Below are 23020 nucleotides of genomic sequence, written 5' to 3'. Positions count from 1 at the left end.
CGCACAACACATGTACATTACTCTTTCTCTACTCTCCTGGTGAAATTCCGTTATGTCTCAAAACTACATCGAGAAAAAACAAATCAGCTTGTGTCCATAAACTTTCACTTCTCCTTCATTCATTCATTCATTCACAGCTGCTGCAACTGGCCGCCATGGCATTTGAACGATTTTTTTTTTATCTGGACAACAACTTTTGTTATTTTTCCAATTACTTGTCTCCCGGCGGCCTGGCCTTTGCTGCTTAACATAAAGTGTCGTACAATAATAAATAAAGAGTAGATTAATTGTGAGTACGTGGCGGCGTACTGCTGCTCATAACCCAACTCTCACTCTGTCCGAGTGTTGCTTTCTTTCTTTGAGGTGGGTGCAGAGGTGGGACAAACAAGTTGTTTTGTTTTCTTTTCACTACCGGCTTGAATTTTTTTTATGTAATTTTGATTTGAAAGCGTGCACTTTTGCCATGAAGTAGGAAGGAGCATTGATAATTTGTGTGAAATTTTTAAAAATAAAAAAAATGGAAGTCAAATTGATATCCTTGTCACTAGAACATATGGGAAAAGAAAATTGAAAACAAAAACAAGTAAGAAAATGTAAGTTCGGCCGGGCTAACTTTTGAATACCCTCCACCATGCACTTTTTGCCATGAATTACAAACGGTTTGATACATCTAAGGAAGGAAGGAAGGATTGATAATTTGTGTGGAATTTTTAAAAATAGAAAAAAATGGAAATCAAATTGATATCCTTGTCACTAGAACATATGGGAAAAGAAAATTGAAAATAAAAACAAGTAAAAAAAACTGTAAGTTCGGCTGGGCCAACCTTTGAATAATCTCCACCATTCGAAACGAATTTGGCAAATTTCAAAAAGAGAAAATCCTTTAAAAATTATGTTAAAATCTTAAAAATTTTCGAGTGTAGCCGCTATTTTAGGGTCTATTCGACGACGTGGACCTGCATAGGCAACTTTAGTCATAAGCCATTACAATATTAAAATTCGAAACTTGAAAACAAATTCGGTAAAGAATGTAGCTAAAATCATGAAAATACCGAATATCGGGGGTACGGTGTATGGGGGCTATACGAAGACGTGGACCTGCACAGACAATTTTCTGCCTTAGGCTGTAGTATCCATTACGAACTTCAAATACCAAATTTGAAACAATTCTGGTGAAAAATGTTGCTTAAATCATCAAAATACCGAAAATCGGGGAGGGGGGATTGGCGTATCGTTTTTGGGGGCTATACGAGGACTTGGACCTTCATATGCTATTTTCTGTCATAAGCTGTAGTACCTATACGGAACTTCAAATACAAAGTTTGATGCAATTCTGGCGAATAATGTCGCTAAAATCCTGGAAATGCTGAATATTTCGGGGTAGCATTATAAGGGTGCTATACTAAAACGTAGAGCTATAAGGCAATTCCTCTTTCAGGGGGTAAGGTACTCAAAAAGAACTCCTTTTGTGGATTTTTAGACAATTTCATTGACGTTGTGGCTAAAATCATCAAAATACCGAATATTGAGGGGGGGGCACCATTGTATGGGGGCTATACGATATCGTGGACCTATAGAGAAAATTCTTATTCAGGTTAGTAAAGTACTCACAGATAACTCCTTGTGTAGAATTTCAGACAATGCCATTGAAAAATGTGACTAAAGGTTAATCTCCTCTCTTTCCAATTCACCCGTTATGGCTCCTCATTGCTTCTGTATATTAAAACCGATTCTAGACTTGTCCTAAAGGCAAGGGTTGCTGACCCGGCTAGTTTAAGTATTTTTGACGTTTGATCTCTCATTTTTTAAATGAATTCCTCTCAATGAGTTCTGTATGTTTAGCTTGATTTTAAATTTGAGTGAGGCCTAGATTTGCTGGTCCCAACGAGTTTAGGTATTTTTGACGCTTTTTTTCGCTTCTGTATATTTAGTCCGATTTTTGACTTGGTCTAAAGCCTAGGATTGCTGTTCCCGGCGAGTTTTGGGCATTTTTATACCCTACTCCACATGAAGGTAAGGGTATTATGTATTTCTGGATTTGTTTGTAACATGCAGAAGGAAGCGAGATAGACCCATAGGTACTTTTGAGGATCTTCATAGAATCACTTTCTGAGTAGATTTATGTCAGTCCGTCTGTCCGTCCGTCTGTCCGTCCGTCTGTCCATGTATTTTTGTGAACAAAATGGCAGATAGCATTTATTATCCGATTGAGATGAAATTTTGAAAAAAAATATTTGTTTGGCTCAAGGAAGAACCCTATTGAAATTGGTGGTAATCGGATCAGATTTAGATATAGCTCCCATATATCTTCAAACGATTTCGGGTTAATTGTGCACCAAATGGCCAATATCAGTCCAAATGGCTTGCATTTTATCACATCGAATCGAATTCAGCCTAGAAGCAAGTATATCAAATTTGGTGAAAATCGGTTCAGATATAGCTATAGCTCTGCCATAAATATGTTTCATCCGATTTGGTGTTAAAGTCCCTCACATTCGTTATATGCACCCCAAAAGAATGATGTTTGGTATCAGATATCAGATGCAGCCCAGAAATAATTCTGCCAAATTGTATCAAGAGCGGCTCAGAATTGGATATAGCTCCCATATATATATCTTCAACCGATTTCGGGTTAATTTTGCACCAAATGGCCAATATCAGTCCAAATGACCTGCATTTTGGCACATCCAACCGAATTCAGTCTAGAAGCAAGTATATCAAATTTGATGAATTTGAATTTGGTTCACATATAGCTCTCCCATATATATGTTTCATCCGATTTGGTGTTAAAGCCTCTCACATTCGTAATATGTACCCCACAAGAATGATGTTTGGTATCAGATATCAGATGCAGCCCAGAAATGTTTCTGCCAAATTTTTATCAAGATCGGTTCAGAATTGGATATAGCTCCCATATATATATCTTCAACCGATTTCGAGTTATTGTGCACCAAATGGCCAATATCAGTTCCAAATGACCTGCATTTTGGCACATCCAACCGAATTAAGTCTAGAAGCAAGTATATCAAAATCGGTTCACATATAGCTATAGCTCTCTCATATATATGTTTCATCCGATTTGGTGTTTAAGTCCGTCACATTCGCAATATGCATTCGACAGCAATGATATTTGATACCAGATATGTTATAGAGCTCGGAAATACCTTTGTCAAATTTTATCGAGATCGGCAAAGATTTGAATATAGCTTCCACACATATATTCTTAACCCGATTTTTAGGTTTATTGTGGAAATAATTGCTAATATCAGTTCAAAATGACCTGCATTTTGGCACATCCAACCGAATTCAGTCTAGAAGCAAATATATCAAATTTGGTGAAAATCTGTTCAGATATAGCTATAGCTCTTCCATAAATATGTTTCATCCGATTTGTTGTTAAAGCCTCTCACATTCATAATATCCACCCCACAAGTATGATGTTTGGTATCAGATATCAGATGCAGCCCAGAAATATTTCTGCCAAATTGTATCAAGATCGGCTCAGCACTGGATATAGCTCCCATATATATATCTTCAATTGATTTCGGGTTATTGTGCACCAAATGGCCAATATCAGTTCCAAATGACCTGCATTTTGGCACATCCAACCTTTGCCAAATTTTATCGATATCGGCAAAGATTTCCATACATATCCTTAATCCGATTTTCAGGTTTATTGTGGAAATAATGGATAATATCAGACCAAATGTTCCCTCGGAAACCAAAAATTTGCCGCAACCTTCTTTTCACATTTTCACCAGGCTTATTAGACCACCTCATTTTTTGCAGGCATTGTGCATTACCAAACATAAATTACCACTGTTTTTTGAGTAGCTAAAATCCATGTCTTTTTTTTTTTTTTTTTTTTTTTTGTTATTGTTAAGCAAAAAGCGCCAAAACAGCGGGCTCATTGCGCTTTCCAATTCACTCACGTTGGGCAATAATGTACATGATTGGTTTTGTTGCTGCCGCTGTTGCTTCTCCTAACCACATCACACAACTACATCATCTCTACTCACATAGATATTTATTCAAACCAACTAAACTCAGTAAAACAAAATTTTCACCAGGAGAAACTTTGTTGTTTACTTCCGCTCAGAGTTTATTAACCCCAAACGTGGAATGGAGAAAATCAAAAAAAGACTGATGACTGCCGCGCGCTACTCATTTGGATTTGAGGGCAATGTGTGTAAACATTGGATTCTTAATGTTTCGTCTTGTTTTTCTTTCTTTCTTTTTTTTGTTTTTGTTTTACATTCCCCACTACTCATTTGCTTTATTTTTCTCACTGTTGTTCGTTTTTTTTTTTTGTGTTTTAAACTCTTCTCCATTTTCCCATTTTAGTGGAATGTTTTTTTTTTCAGAACCCATTCTCTAAATGTGTGTGCCGCGCTCTTCTTGATGACGGCTGCTGCTGGTGGTCATTGCCTTGTGATTTGTTTGTTTTCTGTTGAGGGGGAGGGGGAGGGGGAAGGGAGTAGCAAACTATGTGTGAGTTTGCCTTCGATTTCTCCCATCAAAGTCGTCTCCCAGCAAGATTCAATGCTGTGAGTCTTCTAAACGAAAAAACCAACAACACCAATCTCTTTTACTCTAAATTTCTGTTGTATTTAGGCGGGGAAGAGTAATCTTTCTTTACTCCCATTTATTTGATGTTTCCTCTCCCCCCCTCCCCTTTATTCAATAACCAGCTAATTCTCATGTTTTCATTTCTCCTTTTGATGATAATAATGTTGGGAGGGTTTTTTATTGCTGTTTGTTCTCATTCCTCTAATCTCCACGGGGGAAAGAAATTGCCAAGAAAGAAAACCCAGAGCATAAATGAAACTAAAAAAAATAATTATCTCTGATTTAGAATAGTTTTTAATGGTTAACGGAGTCCCCCCCATTGTTGTTGTTGTTGTCGTCGTTGTGAGTATCTTAAAATTCTTGGGAGAGAGCAAGAGAGGTGTAGAGGGACCGTAATATTTTTCTCTGCAGGTGTTGTGTTGCATTTTTTTTTGCCGTTGGAGTCAATTGGATATTTTTTTTCGTTACATCTGGGTTTGTGTGTGTGTGTGTGAGTGCGTGTGTTTTGTTGTTGCGCCTCAACCATGATCTCTTTTGGCCCATTTGTTGCTCTCGTTTGCATTTTTGTTGTGTTTTTAATTGCTATTGGGAATATGGCAGCTATTTTGTTGTAAATCATTGTCAACATATCTCAACAACAACATACTCACACGTTGAGATAACCTCCTCTCGCACCGCTGACAAAAAAAGAGTTACTGTGACAGACGATGTCTCTGAGCAAAAACGAAAAAAAAAAATCTATACCAAAATATGGGACAAAAATGCCGGTACATGAACGGAAAAATAGTATCTCCTCTCCGAGTGTGTCATTGTGTTGGTAATTTTGTTTATACAAATTTAGGCGCGAAAAGTTCCAATACAGTATATATTGTGTCATGAGTTTAGTAGTATGTGGGCAGGAGGCCTGTTGGCTGGAAGGTTTTTTAATTAATTCAAGAACTTTGATGAAGATGGATTAAAATGTCCACCTGTTAGATATCCCCGCCTCTAGACCATATGGGAATTTTGGTGTAATAAAAATAAATTTTTATTTAAAAACAGATGTATACCCCCAGTCACGAGTTATGATTTTTCTAACTGTTGACCCTTTATGGGGGAGGTCTGTATTAACCAATTCGTATTTGACCTAAGACTGATCTACAGTAGCTCCAAGCGAAACTCGTATATTTTTTATTAGAGTTAGCCGTAGAACACAGGAGCACGCCTCAAGTAGCACTGGATACTCTACTGGGCCTAAGCCCGCTGAATGTATATGTGGAGGAACAGGCATCCACGAGTGCTCTTCGACTCAGAGAACTAGGTGAATGGCGCAGTCAACCCTTTGGACATTCTGTGATTCTAAGGCATGTAAGGAATGTGGGAGATATAGACTTTGTAAGTGACTATATTTCACCACGACTAAGCTTCTACCCACCTGACATACACATACCTGATAGAGACGCCTGGGCTCAAAACAACCCACCTTTCCGTGGCATAGCTGTTTATACCGACGGTTCAAAGATGGAGTGTGGTACGGGAGCTGGTGTCTTCTGTGATACTCTTAATGTTCGTGAATCCTACAAGCTTGGAAACAACTGTAGCGTATTTCAGGCGGAAATCATTGCGGTCAAAAAGGCCATTGACCTGCTGGTCACGCATTCAGGAGCATTGAAGTCAGTAGTCAGGTGACTATATATGTCGATAGTAAAGCGGCACTGAAGGCCTTGAGTTCCTTTACAATCAAGTCTAGGGCTGTTTTGAACTGCAGGGAAGCCTTGGAACATACTGGGTTATCCATCAAGCTCTGTTGGGTTCCTGGACATTTTAACATCCCAGGTAACAAGACTGCAGACGAATTGGCCAGACTAGGATCCGAATCAACTACAATTGAAGTAGACAACTCGGTTAAACCACCACTGTGCCATTTCCTACAGGTTATTCACAAACACTACTCTGAGAAAATCCAACAAAAATGGCTGGATGAAATTGGATGTACCATCCCCAAACGAATCTGGCCCACACTCTCGGAGAAGAGAACAAGGTCGCTGATGTCATTGTCAAAACCTGATCTAAAACTTGTGGTGGGTATCATCACCCATCGAAATGGGACAGCGACGGCATTGACTACTGTAGGATCTGTCAAGATGAAGAAGAAATCGAGGCAATCGAACACTTGCTCTGCCACTGCGCCCAGCACTCATTAATGTGAGACATAGGCTAGTGGGAGAACTAGTGTCACATGACTTGTCGTCTTTTTCTAACACTGACCCTGTAGTAATACTTCAACTAGCCGAAGATTCATGTGGCTAAAGACGACACGGCAAACTCCTCAGCCGTAGATTACACTCTACTACACTACCCTTTATCTTCATCTTCTCTATCAATCACTTTTTCTTCTATCTCTTAACACTCTTTTCTAGGATGAACACAATGGACCTATAGGTCTCCGAGTGGAGCGGTTGCCATATGGTAACCGCGCGTCCTTTAACCTAACCTAACCTAGCCGTAGAACAGAATTTTACTGTTTTTTTTTTTTTTAACGAAACAATGGAATTCATTCTAAGACTCACCAAATTTCTATGCAAAAGCTAAACTCGTACTGCTTACATTTGTACGGCAAACCTGTTTCGAACTGCGTTCAACTTCATGCGATTATTGGAAAATATATTTGCGGAAGTCCCTAAAAACTGATTTATCACAAATTTCCACGTGTAATTTACTGACGTAAATATAAAAACGGATAAATAATGGAACAATATGCAGTTCACGGACGAGAGCAAATTCAACCTTTTTGGTTCAGATGCCAGACCGACCTTATGTATGGAGGAAGGCAAATGAAGCACTCCTTGCCAAAAAAATATGAAGCCTACAGTGTAGCACGGTGGTGGGCCAGTAATGGTGTGGGGTTCATTTTCAACCTCTGGACCTCTGGTGTAATGCATTTTTTGAGGGTATTATCAGATCAGACTATGTACCTTACATTTGGAAGAAAGTTTGCCACTCTGTAAGGGAAAACTCGGCCTTGATGAAGATTATTATTTTTTTTTATCAAGACAATGATCCGAAACACAAGGTTTATAAAGTGCGGTCGTGGCTGCTATATAATTGTCCCCACATCATGTATACACCAGCCCAGAGTATAGACATGAAACCCATAGAGAATTTATGAAGCTATCTCGATGGAAAAATCCGCCAGCATACCATATCATCTTGCAAAGGTTTGAAGGGAATACCAGAGTACAGACATGAACCCCATAAAGAATTTATGAAGCTATCTCGATGGAAAAATCCTCCAGCATACCATATCATCTTGCAAAGATTTGGAGGAAATATTTAGATATGTCAAGCTTCGCAAGCTATAACTGATATAAGTATTGAATGTTGTGACTTTTTGTGGGTGAGGTACCACAAAGGTTCTTCAAAAACTTGAACTCTATGTGGGGGAGGTACCAGAATAAATAGTCCGATCTCTACCATCTTTATGACATATCTTGTGTTGATGGAAATATTGAGATGTACCAAGTCTATATTTTTGAGTTCCATGGATACTCAAAATTTTATCCCTGGGGGAGGTACCAGAAGGAATGGACCGATATATCCCATGTGCTCACAGACCTTGGGTTAATAAAAATATTGTGATGTTTGTAATTTGAAGAGAACCGGATGCTTATTTCGGATTTTATTATCGCTTTTGATATTCAAAACTTAAAATCTTGTGGGGGAGGTTCGGGAAGGAATGGTCCGATTTCTACCATCGTTATAACAGATCTTGTGTTGATGGAAATATTGAGATGTGCCAAGTCTGAATGCAATCGGTGCTTCATGGATACTCAAAATGTTATCCCTTTGTGGGGGAGGTATCAAAAAAGTGGGCCAATATATCCTATCTTCACACCAGACCTTGGGCCAATACAAGTATTGTAATGTGTGTAATTTGAAAAGAATCGGATGCTTATTTTGGATTTTATGATCCTTTTGGTTATTCTAAACTTAAACCCTTTGTGGGGGAGGTACTAGAATGAATGGTCCAATCTCTACCATCTTTATAACAAATCTTGTGCTGGTGGAAATATTGAGATGTAGCAAGTCTGAATGGAATCGGATGTTAATTTCGTGTACTATTTTTACTAATTTTATTGCTTAGATTTAAAAATTCTTTGGAAACGACAATAATTTTTAAATCGCATTAGTTTTCCTCGCCACTAGAACATATGGGAATTAAGAAAATCCAATGATTATTAGATGTTAAAAGTCATTGGAGACGATAGTGGTTTTTAGATCGAATTAGGTGTCCTCGTCACTAGAACATATGGGAAAAAATCAAATGCATTTTCTTCAGAAGTTGGAAGTATTTGGAAATGGCAATAATTATTAAATCGAATTAGATGTCCTCGTCACTAGAACATATGGGAATAAAAAGGAAATATTCTATGACTTTACGACATGCTGATCATTTGAGGAAATTTTGAGTAAACGATAAAGTTTTATAAGAGAGAATTTAGAACTTGGAAAACTATTAATATATGATTTCTATCAAGAAAAATCCTTGCCACTAGATCATATGGGAATTATTTAGCTTTTGGTATCAGATACGAATATTTTAGGATTTTTATTAAAGGTCCCACAGAGAGTTATAAAACTCTATTTGCAGAGTTATTATTCTAGCCCCTTCAGTGCTTCAGTAAAAGAAAGTATAGGACCCATTAATACAATTTCTTTCCTAAGAAGAAGGGAAGACGATCATCCTGAATTTTTACACAGTTCTTATATGCATTTCCCTTAATCGGAAGACATTTCCCTTTTCGATTTAAATAGTTTTGAGAAAAAAGCCTTTTGATGTCTCATTTTCTCTCCTTTAATGAAATAAATTAAAAAATATGTTTTCTAATTCAATTTTAGAACACCCCCTGCAAACATCCGGTCGTTATGTTGGCCGGTGTCAATGCCAACGATTTGGAGGCATTGCTGGAGTTTGTCTATCGTGGTGAGGTGAGTGTCGATCATGCCCAATTACCATCACTGTTGCAGGCAGCACAATGTTTGAATATACAAGGACTGGCGCCACAAACTGTGACCAAAGACGACTATACGCATTCGATACAATTGCAACATATGATACCCCAACACCACCATGTAAGTTAAAATCAAAGAAAAAAATTGAAAAAGACAAATGAAATAATAAAATTTATGACGATAGGAACAAGAACAATTGATTGCCACCATTGCCACGGCTCCCCAACAAACGGTACATGCTCAAGTTGTTGACGACATACATCAGGCTGGACAAATTCTGCAAACGACCACACAAACTCAACAAGGACAACAACAGACCATTGTGACCACAGATGCTACCAAGGATGTTATACAGCAATATTTGCCGGCACGCAAACGTAAACCTCGTGTTAAGAAAATGTCACGTAAGTTTGAAATGCATTTTTTTTTGGTATTTCAAAAATTTAATTTCATTTGCTTTGCTTTGCAAAACAGCCACTGCTCCGAAAATCACTAAAGTTGAAGGCATGGACACGATTATCAGCACCCCAACAACATCTCATCCCACGGCCACGGTACAGACAACCCAGCAACAACAGGTCCAACAGCAGCAACAACAACAACAGCAGCAGCAACAGATCGAAAATGGTAATGACGGCTCAATGATCACCTCGACACCGATTATCAAGAGTGAAGTTACCAAAGTGGAAACGATCGTTATGGACCCGAACACAAGTGGTGAAATAAGCATTTCAACACCTGGCAAAACTGGCAAACGTACCAAGAATTTGAGTGGAGAGAGTAAGTAGTAGTCGATGGAGGAGCGACTTTTTTCTTCTACAAAATGCAAGCTATTTAGAAAATGGAGATACTTTTTAAACGTCATATGGATAATTTACACGGTTTAGATAAATTATCCTTGCCATTTGGATAGTATAGATACATTATCTATGCTATTTAGATAGAGTAGATACATTATCCACACCATTTGGATAATGTAGATACATTATCCATTGCATTTGGATAATTTAGATATATTATCCATGGCATTTGGAGATTGGAGATACTCTATTTATGCTATTTAGATAGTGTAGATACATAATCCCCGCAATTTGGATAATGTAGATACATTATCCATGCCACTTGGATAGTGTAGATACATTATCCACCCCGTTTGAATAATGAAGATACATTATCTATGCTATTTACATAGTGTAGATACATTATCCCTGTCATTTGGATGTTGTAGATACATTATTTAAACTATTTGGATAGTGTAGATACATTATCCATGCCTTTTGGATAATGTAGATACATTATCCATGCCATTTGTATAGTATAGATACATTATTCATGCCATTTTGATGGTGTAGATATATTATCCCTGCCATTTTGGATGGCATGCCTTTTGGATAATGTAGATACATTATCCATGCTATTTGGATAGTGTAGATACATTATCCATGCCTTCTGGATAGTGTAGATACATTATCCATGCCGTTTGGATAGTGTAGATACATTATCTACCTCATTTGAACAATGAAGATACATTATCTATGCTATTTAGATAGTGTAGATACATTATCCCTGTCATTTGGATGTTTTAGATACATTATTTAAACTATTTGGATAGTGTAGATACATTATCCATGCCTTTTGGATAATGTAGATACATTATCCATGCCATTTGGATGGTGTAGATACATTATCCATGCTATTTAGATAGTCTACAAACATTGTTCACGGCATTTGGATAGTGTAGATACATTATCCCTGTCATTTAAATGTTGTAGATACATTATTTAAACTATTTGGATAGTGTAGATACATTATCCACGCCATTTGAATAGTGTAGATACATTATGCGCGTCATTTGTGTAGTATAGATACATTATCCATGCTAATTACATAAAGTAGATACATTATCCACCTAATTTGAACAATAAAGATACATTATCTATTATATTTAGATAGGATAGATACATTATTCATGCCATTTGGATAGCGTAGATACATTATTCATGCCATTTGGATAGTGTAGATACATTATCCATGTCATTTAAATAGTGTAGATACATTAACCATGCCGTTTGGATAGTGCAGATACATTATCCACCTCATTTCAACAATGAAGATACATTATCTATGCTATTTAGATAGTGTAGATACATTATACCTGTCATTTGGATGTTGTAGATACATTATTTAAACCATTTGGATAGTGTAGATACATTATCCATGCCGTTTGAATAGTGTAGATACATTATGCGCGTCATTTGTGTAGTATAGATACATTATCCATGCTAATTACATAAAGTAGATACATTATCCACTTCAATTGAACAATAAAGATACATTATCTATTATATTTAGATAGTGTAGATACATTATTCTTGCCATTTGGAGAGTGTAGATACATTGTTCATGCCATTTGGATAGCGTAGATACATTATTCATGCCATTTGTATGGCATAGATACATTATCCATGCTATTTGGATAATGCAGATACATTATCCATGATCGAAATCTTATCTTGGACACTTGAATAATGCAGATACATTATCCACGTCATACATTTCATTGAGATTTTCTTTCAATTTCGATTTCTCATTAATTTTTCTCCATCTCCTTTTTCCAGAACCTCGTTCCCGATCACAATCCGAACAACCGGCCACATGTCCCATATGTTACGCTGTCATTCGTCAATCGCGCAACTTACGTCGTCACTTGGAGCTGAGACATTTTGCCAAACCCGGTGTGAAAAAGGAAAAGAAAAGTAAGTCAGGTGGTGGTGCTAATGGCAGCGGCACCGGTGCCGATCTAGATGCATCGACTGAGGCAATGAACGGTAACAACACAACAATGTTAGGTTCGACGACAATGACCAGCGATGCCAGTGGTATACTAGATAATACAACAACGACAACGGCGGGTGGACATAATGCAAACGGCGGCGGTGGTGGTGTCAATGCCTTGGTCACGGCTGTGAGCAATGCGATACCCATGAATACAACGACGACGGCGGTAACAAGTGGTGGCACGCCCATAATTATGGGCAATACCATCACCCAATTGCCCGTACTTAAACAGGAGCCAGGCGCCGCCGCAACCATTACCACAACCGCTGGTGGTTGTATTGTGGGTACAGCAACGGCTCAGCAGGTGGCCAATGCGGCGAATCAAGGTCAAATGCAAAATGTCATACACATAGTTAGTGAGGAAGTTTATCAGCAGCAGCAACAGCAACAACAGCAGCAACAACAACAGCAGCAGCAACATCAACAGCAATAATCATAAAACACCACACATTTTCTTTGTTTCTAATCAATACTTACCCGCTCAGCATCATCATTTTCTCAACAACAACATCAATCATTATCATCATGCATTCCTTGTTGACATCATTTACTTTTCTTCTTCATCTTTTTGTTTGACATATCTTCCATTGCATTTCGAGTTGCAATTTTGATAATTTTCTGCTTCCTTCTTCTAACAATGCCCACCAGCGGTTGGCAAGTAAATCTCTGTCTGTCTGTCTCTCCCTCTCTCTCTTAAACAGAAACAAACGCTTAAATGCAATTCCTTTATGGTTTTCTTTCAAAGTTTTTAATTTTTTTAAACATATATATATTTTTTTGTATATATCAGATTATTACTTCAAAGTAATTTAAAATTTTATCTAATTTTATTTGTATAATTTTAAACACAAACAAAAAAACAACAACATTATTATAAGTTATGAAAGAAAAGTTGTAGAAAAAAAGGGAGTTTTATTTGGGAATAGTATATTTTTAAAATCAGTAAAGATCCCATTTTTCTCTAGAGTATCTATCAAAAGGTTCCTATTATTATCTGGCACTATCTTTTCTAAAGCAGAAAAATCAATAGGTGGCCCACATTGTAAGGATATCTTTGATGGGGGCCATTCAAACTATTTTTCTACTTTACAAAAGATATTCTTTTTGTTATTACCTAATTTCAGCCTTTAGCTTATGTTTAGAGTTTTTGGATATTCAGATGCCCCCAGTGGAATTTTGTGAAGAACATTTTTGTAGAACATGACAAGTCTCAAAATTCAAGTTTTAGCAGAATTTCGTAGCTTTTTCAAAAACAATTTTTGAAAAGAGTCAAAAAAAAACTTCTTCTAAAAATTGTGATTTTATTTTCACCTTTTTCTGATCTTCTTGCGATTTAAGCTATGCTTTATTCAGACACCCCTAGTAGAATTTTATAGAGAATATTTTTGTAGACAATCGCGAATTTCGATCTTCACGTTTTCGGGGTGTTTTGTACATTTTATGAAAAGAGTAAAAAAAAACATTTTTCTAAAAATGGTGATTTTATTTTTTATCTTTTTCCGACTTTTGTGCTCCGATTTGAGTTATGCTGTATTCAGAGACCCCTAGCAGAATTTTATAGAGAATATTTTTGTAGACTATCGCGAACTTCGATGTTTACGTTTTCGGGTTGTTTTGTACATTTTTTGGAAAATGTCAAAAAACTACTTCAAATAAACTATAACTAAAAAAGTTGATTTTATTTTTATCTTTTTCTCACTTTTGTCCTCCGATTTGAGTTATGCTGTATTCAGAGACCCCTAGTAGAATTTTATAGAGAATATTTTTGTAGACCATCGCGAACTTCGATCTACACGTTTTCGGGTTGTTTTGTACATTTTTTGAATAGTGTCAAAAAACTACTTCAATTACCTATAACTAAAAATGGTGATTTTATTTTTATCTTTTCCTAATTTTTATGCTACGATTTGAGTTATGCTGTATTCAGAGGGCTCTAGCAGAATTTTATAGAGAATATTTTTGTAGACTATCGCGAACTTCAATCTTCACATTTTCAGGGTGTTTTGTACATTTTTTGAAAAGTGTCAAAAAAACATTTTTCTGAAGATGGTGATTTTATTTTTACCTCTTTCCGACTTTTATGCTACGATTTGAGCTATGCTGTATTCAGAGACCCCTAGTAGAATTTTGTGGAGATTATTTTTGTAGACTATCGCGAACTTCGATGTGCACGTTTTCGGGTTGTTTTGTACATTTTTTGGAAAATGTCAAAAAAACATTTTTCTAAAAATGGTGATTTTATTTTTATCTTTTTCTCACTTTATGCTACGATTTGAGCTATGCTGTATTCAGAGATCCCTAGTAAAATTTTGTGGAGAATGATTTTGTAGACTATTGCGAATTTCAATATCCTCGATTGAGGGTTGTTTTGGACATATTTTTTAAAAATTGCGTAAAAGTACTCCCATGAAATATTATCAAAAGTAATGTTTTTGTTTACATCTTTCTCTAATTAAATCTTTTGATTTGAGCTATGCTGTGTTCAGAGACCCCTAGTAGAATTTTGTGGAGAATATTTCTGTAGACCATCACGAATTACAATATCCACATTTTCGGGGTGTTTTGTAATAATTTTGAAATTTACTATAAATACTACATCAATTCCTAAAGGATACTAAATATGTTCTACAAAACTGTTCTTGGTGTTGTTACGAATAAAAATAACCTGCAGCTAACCCTGCAGTTGCAAAAAGAAGAGAATTTTTCTAGACTACCCGAATGGCTTCTTTATGGACAAACTAAAGTGAGTCCTATTTTTAGGGTCCAAATTCAAATTCCTCTCTTTAAGGATCTTCCTAAAGCTTCACTCAATTCCCATTTTTTCTACAACTTTTAAATTATATTATTGTAAAAAAACCTATAATCTCATGTATTTTTTATTAAAAATTTTTTAAAAAAGAGAATACAAATCTAAAAAAAAATCAAAATTATTTAAATAATTTTGTTTTTATTTTTTTCTTGTATTAAGCATTGTAAAGAAATACTTAATAATAGTCATTTAAATGGCAGAAAAAAATACAAAAAAAAACACAAATTTATATTTTTAAAATATTTATAATTCTAAACTATTTTTTAAATTATTAGTTTATGTATTTTAATATATATATTTTTTTATAATATAATTTATAATAATACTAGAATAACATAACTACACCTAATACTTACATATATACACATTCAATTAACAACAACAACAAAAAGAGAAAACGAAACATGAAAGTGAAAACTTCTTTATAAATAAAGTGGACATAATGAAAGAAAAACCAAACCTTATTTGTTATGAGTTTGTATTCCTTGTTTTTGTTTTTTGGTATTTATAATTTTTACTACTCTAGTTTTGAGAATATCATTTATTAATCTGAACTTTATTCTGTAGTTAGATATTTCAGATATTCTTTTTGAATACTATTTAAATCCCCAAGTTCCCCCAAGATCTCTGACCACCTTGCATTGAATTTTTTAATTCTTCTTCCCTCTTCTGATTTTTTTTTTCTCGCAACTACAAATTCATCACGATAAAGTTTGGTTTTTGTTTTGTTTTTTTTTAATATACTAACCGAAAAACACACACACAAACACAAAAAAAGTATTAAAATTTATAAAATTGTAAACAAAATTTTGTATTTCTAACATCATTTCATATTCACTCACTCACTTACATCACACACACATACATTCATACAAAAATAATCATTGAACGTGTCATTTTTATTCAACTTAATCCAATCAAATCATTCAGTACTACCCTCTACTATTGTAACAACTATGTGCGCTGTGTTGCTGATAAACTTCCGAGATGAATTTGTAGTTTGGAAAGGGGAAAATACGTTGCTCAGGAACCAGAATTCTGGGGATCCTCTTTTTAGGGGCCAGTTGGAGGTAATGAAGTATTGTGCAAACAATCTGAAGGTCAGAGAAAGATCAGGTTTATGGAAAAAATGAAGGCCAGAGGGAGGCTCTGCAGATGAAACGAAATGAAAAAGGGTTCTAAAATACATTTTCATATTGAAACTGATCTTTTTGAGAGACTCATATTAGGATTTGGCTTATGATGTATTCCGAGACCCATGGTGGAATTTTGTGGAGAACAATTTTCTAGAATATATTGAAGCCCAAAAATTCCGTTTTTAAGGTGTTTTGTATCATTTTTTAAAAAAATACTCAATAATGCTGCTTTAATTTAGCTTTGACTTAAAATTATTTTTTTGTTTCGAACTTTTTCCGACATTTAAATTGAAATTTGAGTTTCGTTGTACTTTGAGACACCCAGTAGAATTTTGTGGAGAACAATTTTCTAGAATATATTGAAGCCTAAAAATTCCGTTTTCAAGGTGTTTTGTACCATTTTTCAAGAAATACTCAGAAATACTCCTTTAATTTAGCGTTGACTTAAAATTATGTTTTTGTTTCGAACTTTTTCCGACATTTAAATTGAAATTTGAGTTTCGTTGTACTTTGAGACCCCCAGTAGAATTTTGTGGAGAACAATTTTCTAGAATGTATTGAAGCCTAAAAATTCCGTTTTCAATGTGTTTTGTATCATTTTTCAAGAAATTTTCAATAATACTCCTTAATTTAGTGTTGACTTAAAATTATGTTTTTGTTTCGAACTTTTTCCGACATTTAAATTGAAATTTGAGTTTCGTTGTACTTTAAGATCCCCAGTAGAATTTTGTGGAAAACAATTTTCTAAAATATATTGAAGCCTAAAAATTCCGTTTTCAAGGTGTTTTGTAGCAATTTTGAAAAATATTCAATAATGTTAATTAAATTTAGTCTTGACTTAAAATTGTATTTTTGTTTTCTCCTCTTTTCGGCATTTAGGTTGGGATTGGAGTTATGCTATGTTGAGAGACCTCCAGTAGAATTTAGTGTAGAACCATTTTCTAGAATATATCGAGCCCTAAAAAGTCCGTTTTCGTGGTGTTTTGTACCATTTTTGAAAAATATTCAATAATGTTAATTAAATTTAGTTTTGACATAAAATTGTATTTTTGTTTCCTCCTTTTTTGCCATTAAGTTGGAATTGGAGTTATGCTATATCGAGAGACCCCCAGTAGAATTTAGTGTAAAACCATTTTCTAAAATAATTGAAGCCAAAAAATCCCGCATTTGAGGTGTTTCGTACCATTTTTGAAAAATTATTCCATAATGTAATTAAATTTAGTTTTGACATAAATTTGTATTTTTGTTTCTTCCTCTTTTTGGCATTTAGGTTGGGATTGGAGTTATGCTATATTGAGAGACCCCCAGTAGAATTTAGTCTAGAACCATTTTCTAGAATAATTGGACGCCAAAAAATTCCGTTTACGAGGTGTTTTGTCCCATTTTTGAAAACTATTCAATTATGTTAATTAAATTTAGTTTTGACATAAAATTGTCATTTTTCTCTTCCTCTTTTTGGCATTTAGGTTGGGATTGGAGCTATGCTATACTGAAAGACCCTCAGTAGAATTTTGTGGAGAACAATTTTCTAGAATATAATGAAGCTTAAAAATTCCGTTTTCGTGGTGTTTTGTAGCAATTTTGAAAAATATTCAAAAATGTTTATTAAATTTAGTTTTGCTATAAAATTGTATTTTCATTTCTACCTCTTTTGGATATTTAGATTGAGATTTGGGTTATGCCCTATTCAGAGACCCTTCGTATAACTTTATGGAGAACATTTTTTCTAAATACATCAAAACTTAAAAATTCCGTTTTGGAAGTGTTTTTAATTATTTTTAAAAAGGAGTCAACATTTTTGTCTTGACTTAAAGCTATGTTTTTGTTTCCTCCTCTTTCGGATATTTAGGTTGAGATTTGGATTATGCTATAGTCAGGGACCCCTAGTAGAATTTTGTGGTCAATCTTTTTGTAGAATGTTACGGAACTCTAATGGTGTTTTGGACCAATTTAAAAAAATGGCTATTTGGTTTATTTTTGTTTTCACCTCTTTGATAAACATCTGTCTTTATTTCAGTCTCGCTCTATGTGGAGACCCCTAGTAAAATTGTCTAGACACAATTTTTCTAGAATATATCAATTCATCATAATCCCATTTTATGTATCTTTTATAGCATTTTTTTAAAACAACCAATGAAATTCCTGTAATTTAGTATTTTCTGAAAATGCTGATTTTGTTCCATCCTCTTTCGGATATTTAGTATGATATTTGAGTCTTGCTATATTCAGAGGCCCCTTGTAGAATTTTGTGCTTAGCCTTTTTGTAGAATGTTACGGAACTCTACAGCGACGTTTTCGAGTCGTTTTGGACCAATTTGGAAAATGGCCAAAATACGTGCTTTACTTGAAGTTCTATTTTTGTCTTCACTTCTTTGATAAACATCTGTCTTTATTTGAGTCCCGCTATATTTGGAGACCTCTAGTAAAATTGTCTGGAGAACATTTTTCTAGAATATATCGATTTGTCATGATCAAGTTTTATGTGTCTTTTATAGCATTTTTGTAAAACATCCAATAATACTTATTTAATTTAGTATTTTATTAAAATATTGATTTTGTTTCCTCCTCTTTTGGATATTTATATTGAGATTTGGGTTATGCTATATTCAGAGACTCCTAGTAGAATTTTGTCCTTAACCTTTTAGTAGAATGTTACGGAACTCTATAGCGACGTTTTCGAGTCGTTTTCGACCAATGTAGAAAATGGCCAAAATACGTGCTTTACTTGAAATTCTATTTTTGTTTTCACCTCTTTGATAAACTTCTGTCTTTATTTGAGTCCCGCTACATGTGGAGACCCCTAGTAAAATTTTCTAGAGAACATTTTTCTAGAATATATCGATTCGTCATAATCCCGTTTTATGCATCTTTCGAAGCATTTTTGTGAAGCAACCAATAATACACCTTTAATTTAGTCTTTTCTTAAAATATTGATTTTGTTTCCTCCTCTTTTGGATATTCAGATTGAGATTTCAGTATTGATACATTCAAAGACCCCTTGTAGAATTTTGTGCTTAACCTTTTTGTAGAATGTTACGGATCTCTATAGCGACGTTTTCGATGTGTTTCCGTCCAATTTAGAAAAGTCGTCAAAATAGGCTTTTTAATTAAAATTGTGTTTTTTTTACCACAAAAATGCACAATCTATGCCTAAAATGTAAAAAACCGCAAGAGAAACGTTTCAGAAAGACCGTAAGCAGTTCTTGTGTAAAATAGCCTCGCCGAGGCCCAAGGTGTTTTGTTTAGACTTCCCATTTCTAACATCTTGTTTTTTGTTGTTTCTTTTCTTTTTTAGCTCCCGGTAAGAAAACCGCCATGGCTGTACCACCCGGTTCAACGAATGCATCTGGTACATCGACAGTGACCACGACATCGGTTAGCACGGTGCCGCAGGTGCAATCGGTACAATCGTTGCACACCCTACAGACGGTGCAAGTTAAGAAGGATCCTGATGCACAAAACCAAGGACAGACAATGACAGTGACCACGACAACAACGGGCAGCAACAACAACAACGGACAACAGCAGAATCAGCAACAGCAGAACCAGCAACAACAAAACCAACAACAGCAACAACAGGTGCAACAAGTTCAAGTTCAACAGGCTCAACAGATACAACAGCATCATATAATCGATCAATCGGGCAATATATCCACCACGACGACTACAACAACCACGGGACAACAGCAGCAACAACAACAGCAAGCCCAGCAACAACAACAGCAGCAGCAACAGAATCAACAACAAGCCCAACAAATTGTAACACAAACCGAAAATACCGATGGCACCACCTCGCTATCAATTGCCCAGGTCCAAACCCTGCCCTCGGGCCATCAAATTTTGGGCAATATCAATCAGGTGAATATGACTGAATACCAAACACATCCAACATTGTGATGAGTGGGTGGTGAGAGAGCGTAAGAAAGATAGAGAGAGTGGACGGATGACAAAACTAATTGCCACACACGCACACAAACACACACAAAGAAAAAATTATTTTTAAACAAAAGAAAAAATTAAGACAATTTGTTTTTTATTTTCTAACTTTTTTTTTTCAAATATTCTTAGAAAAACATGTAGTGAGGGGAAGAAAGCAAACATCTTTCTTGGCTTTAAATACTTATTTTCTTTGTTTAGATTTTAGCAAATTTAGAAATAAGTAGAACGTCATAACAACACCTTTAGTGGAATTGTTGTACTCCTCCAGAAACCAACCCCCCTTCCCCAAAATGACAAGCTATTTATTGTATTTGATTTAACCTAGATTGGAAAAATTCATGGAAGAAATCTGAAGAAGGAGATGATTTCTATAGCCAACAATTTATCTTCTTCCATGAAATTTTCCAAATCTGCGACTTTTTTCAGAATTGGTTTTGTTATGTTTCACCCAAGGTTTTATGTTTTTTATTTGGGAGTCTATATAAACAATTATGTCAATAGCCTAAGTTTAATACTAACCCCCCAAAACCCTTTAGTTTGTAAATTATTAAAATTAACTAAAACAAAATTCTTTTGGTTTAACTTAAAGAAGTGAAAAAAAAAACAAAAACAAAAATAAATAAGAAAACAATTTTCAACATTTCTGTAGCATAATTTTTTGATTATCTTTGTTCTGTTTCCATTTACCATTTAAGAGCTATGTACTTTCTTTTGCTTTTCGTAAAATTAAATCCCTTTTGGTTCTTTAAACTGCATTTTGTGTTTTTCTCCCCCCCTGTATGTTCTTACCTGCCTTTGGTAGAGCTAAAAGCTTTTCCCCCACCACACCCCCGGCAAAACCCTCCAATGCTAATTGTGTCCTGTACTATTTGTTTTAAATATAGTTATAATTTAGTTTCGTATGTAATTCGCTTTAAAAACTTGGTTTTAAGTTATCTTCGTTTTATCCCCCCACCCTTATGTTAAATAATTACTCTTATTCTTTTATCTTTATCTTTTCTCTTACAAAAAAAAACTTTGTGTTAGATAAATTACAAAATATCTATAAATAGATAATAATTAAAAAAAAACAAAATTTTCCCATGGTCTTTTGTGTTTTTCTTTTCTGTAAAAAGTTAAGCTTACTTTTAATTTAAAAAAAATCTTTGTAATATAAACAATTTTTTATGGAAATATTATTTAGAACTTTATGAGTTTATATATTTTTCTTAAATCAAGTCTTAAAAGCTGTTTTTTATAGGTTGTTTAATTTTACTTAAAATTATATTTTTTGTTTCCATCTTTTACTCACATTAGGACTGAGATTTGAGTTATGCTATAAACAAACACCCCCAATAGAATTTTATGGCAAACCGATTTTCAGAATATATCGAACCTTAAAAATCAAATTTAACCGGTGTTTTATACCATTTGTGGAAAGTAACCAGAAAATACCTTCAATTCAGTTTTAACTTGGAAACATGTTTTTGTTTCCTTCTTTTTCTCACATTATGATTGAGGTTTGAGTTATGCTATATTCGGAGACCCCCAATAGAATTTTATGGCGAACCGATCTTCCAAATATATCTAACCTTAAAAATCACATTTAAGCAGAGTTTTGTACCAAATTTGTCAAAAAATACCTTTAATTAATTTTTCACATAAATATATTATTTTGTTTCCATATTTTTCTCACATTAGGACTAGGATTTGAGTTATGCTATAAATAGAGACCCCTAACAGAATTTTATGGCAAACCGATCTTCCAAATATATCGAACCTTAAAAATCCCATTTAAGCGGTGTTCTGTACCATTTTTGAAATTTGTATAAAATGCCTTTAATTCATTCTTCACTTAAAATCTTTATTTTGTTTCCATCTTTTTCTCACATTATGACTGGGATTTGAGTTATGCTATATTCAGAGACCCCCAATAGAATTTTATGGCGAGCCGATCTTCCAAATATATCGAACCTTAAAAAAAGGATTGTTTGGTACAATTTTTGGGAATTTGTCAAAAAAAAAAAAAATACCTTTAATTCATTTTTCACTTAAAAATATTATTTTGTTTCCATATTTTTCTCATATTATAACTGAGATTTGAGTTATGCTATAAACAGAGACCCCTAACAGAATTTTATGGCGAACCGATTTTCAGAATATATCGAACCTTAAAAATCGAATTTAACCGGTGTTTTGTACCATTTTTGGAAAGTAGCCAGAAAATACCTTAATTCATTCTTTACTTAAAAAATGTTTTTGTTTTAAACTTTTTCTTACATTAGGACTGAGTTTTAAGTTATGCTATATTTAGAGACCCCTAACAGAATTTAATGGCGAACCGATCTTCAGAATATATCGAACCCTAAAAATCCCATTTAAGCGGTGTTTTGTACCATTTTTGAAAATTAGTCGAAAATGCCTTTGATTCATTCTTCAATTAAAATTATTATTTTGTTTCCATCTTTTTCTCACATTATAAGTGAGATTTGAGTTATGCAATTTTGATAGACCCCTAACAGAATTTTATGGCGAACCGATCTTCCAAATATATCGAACCATAAAAATCATATTTAAGCAGAGTTTTGTACCAATTTTGAAAATTTGTCAAAAAATACCATTAATTAATTTTTCACATAAAAATATTATTTTGTTTTATAATCTTTTCTCACAGTACGACTGAGATTTAAGTTATGCTATATTCGGAGACCCCCAATAAGATTTTATGGCGAACCGATCTTCCAAATATATCGAACCT

General features: G+C 34.5%; 1 protein-coding gene across 4 annotated transcripts in view; it reads left to right on the top strand.

The window, feature by feature from the left end:
• Positions 1 to 23020, top strand: part of LOC101894451 (transcription factor GAGA) — a 44335-nt gene that overhangs the window by 14433 nt on the left and 6882 nt on the right. For all 4 annotated transcript variants that reach the window (XM_020038700.2, XM_059130374.1, XM_059130376.1 and 1 more), the window contains exons 3-7: positions 9448 to 9681; positions 9746 to 9965; positions 10036 to 10341; positions 12180 to 12317; positions 19640 to 20202. In XM_020038700.2, coding sequence (XP_019894259.1) covers positions 9448 to 9681; positions 9746 to 9965; positions 10036 to 10341; positions 12180 to 12317; positions 19640 to 20202 — 1461 coding nt within the window. The remainder of the gene's footprint in view (positions 1 to 9447; positions 9682 to 9745; positions 9966 to 10035; positions 10342 to 12179; positions 12318 to 19639; positions 20203 to 23020) is intronic.

The sequence above is a fragment of the Musca domestica genome, unplaced genomic scaffold, assembly GCF_030504385.1.
Source record: "Musca domestica strain aabys unplaced genomic scaffold, Musca_domestica.polishedcontigs.V.1.1 73, whole genome shotgun sequence".
NCBI lineage: Eukaryota > Metazoa > Arthropoda > Insecta > Diptera > Muscidae > Musca > Musca domestica.
This window is presented reverse-complemented; position numbering and strand designations above follow the sequence as displayed.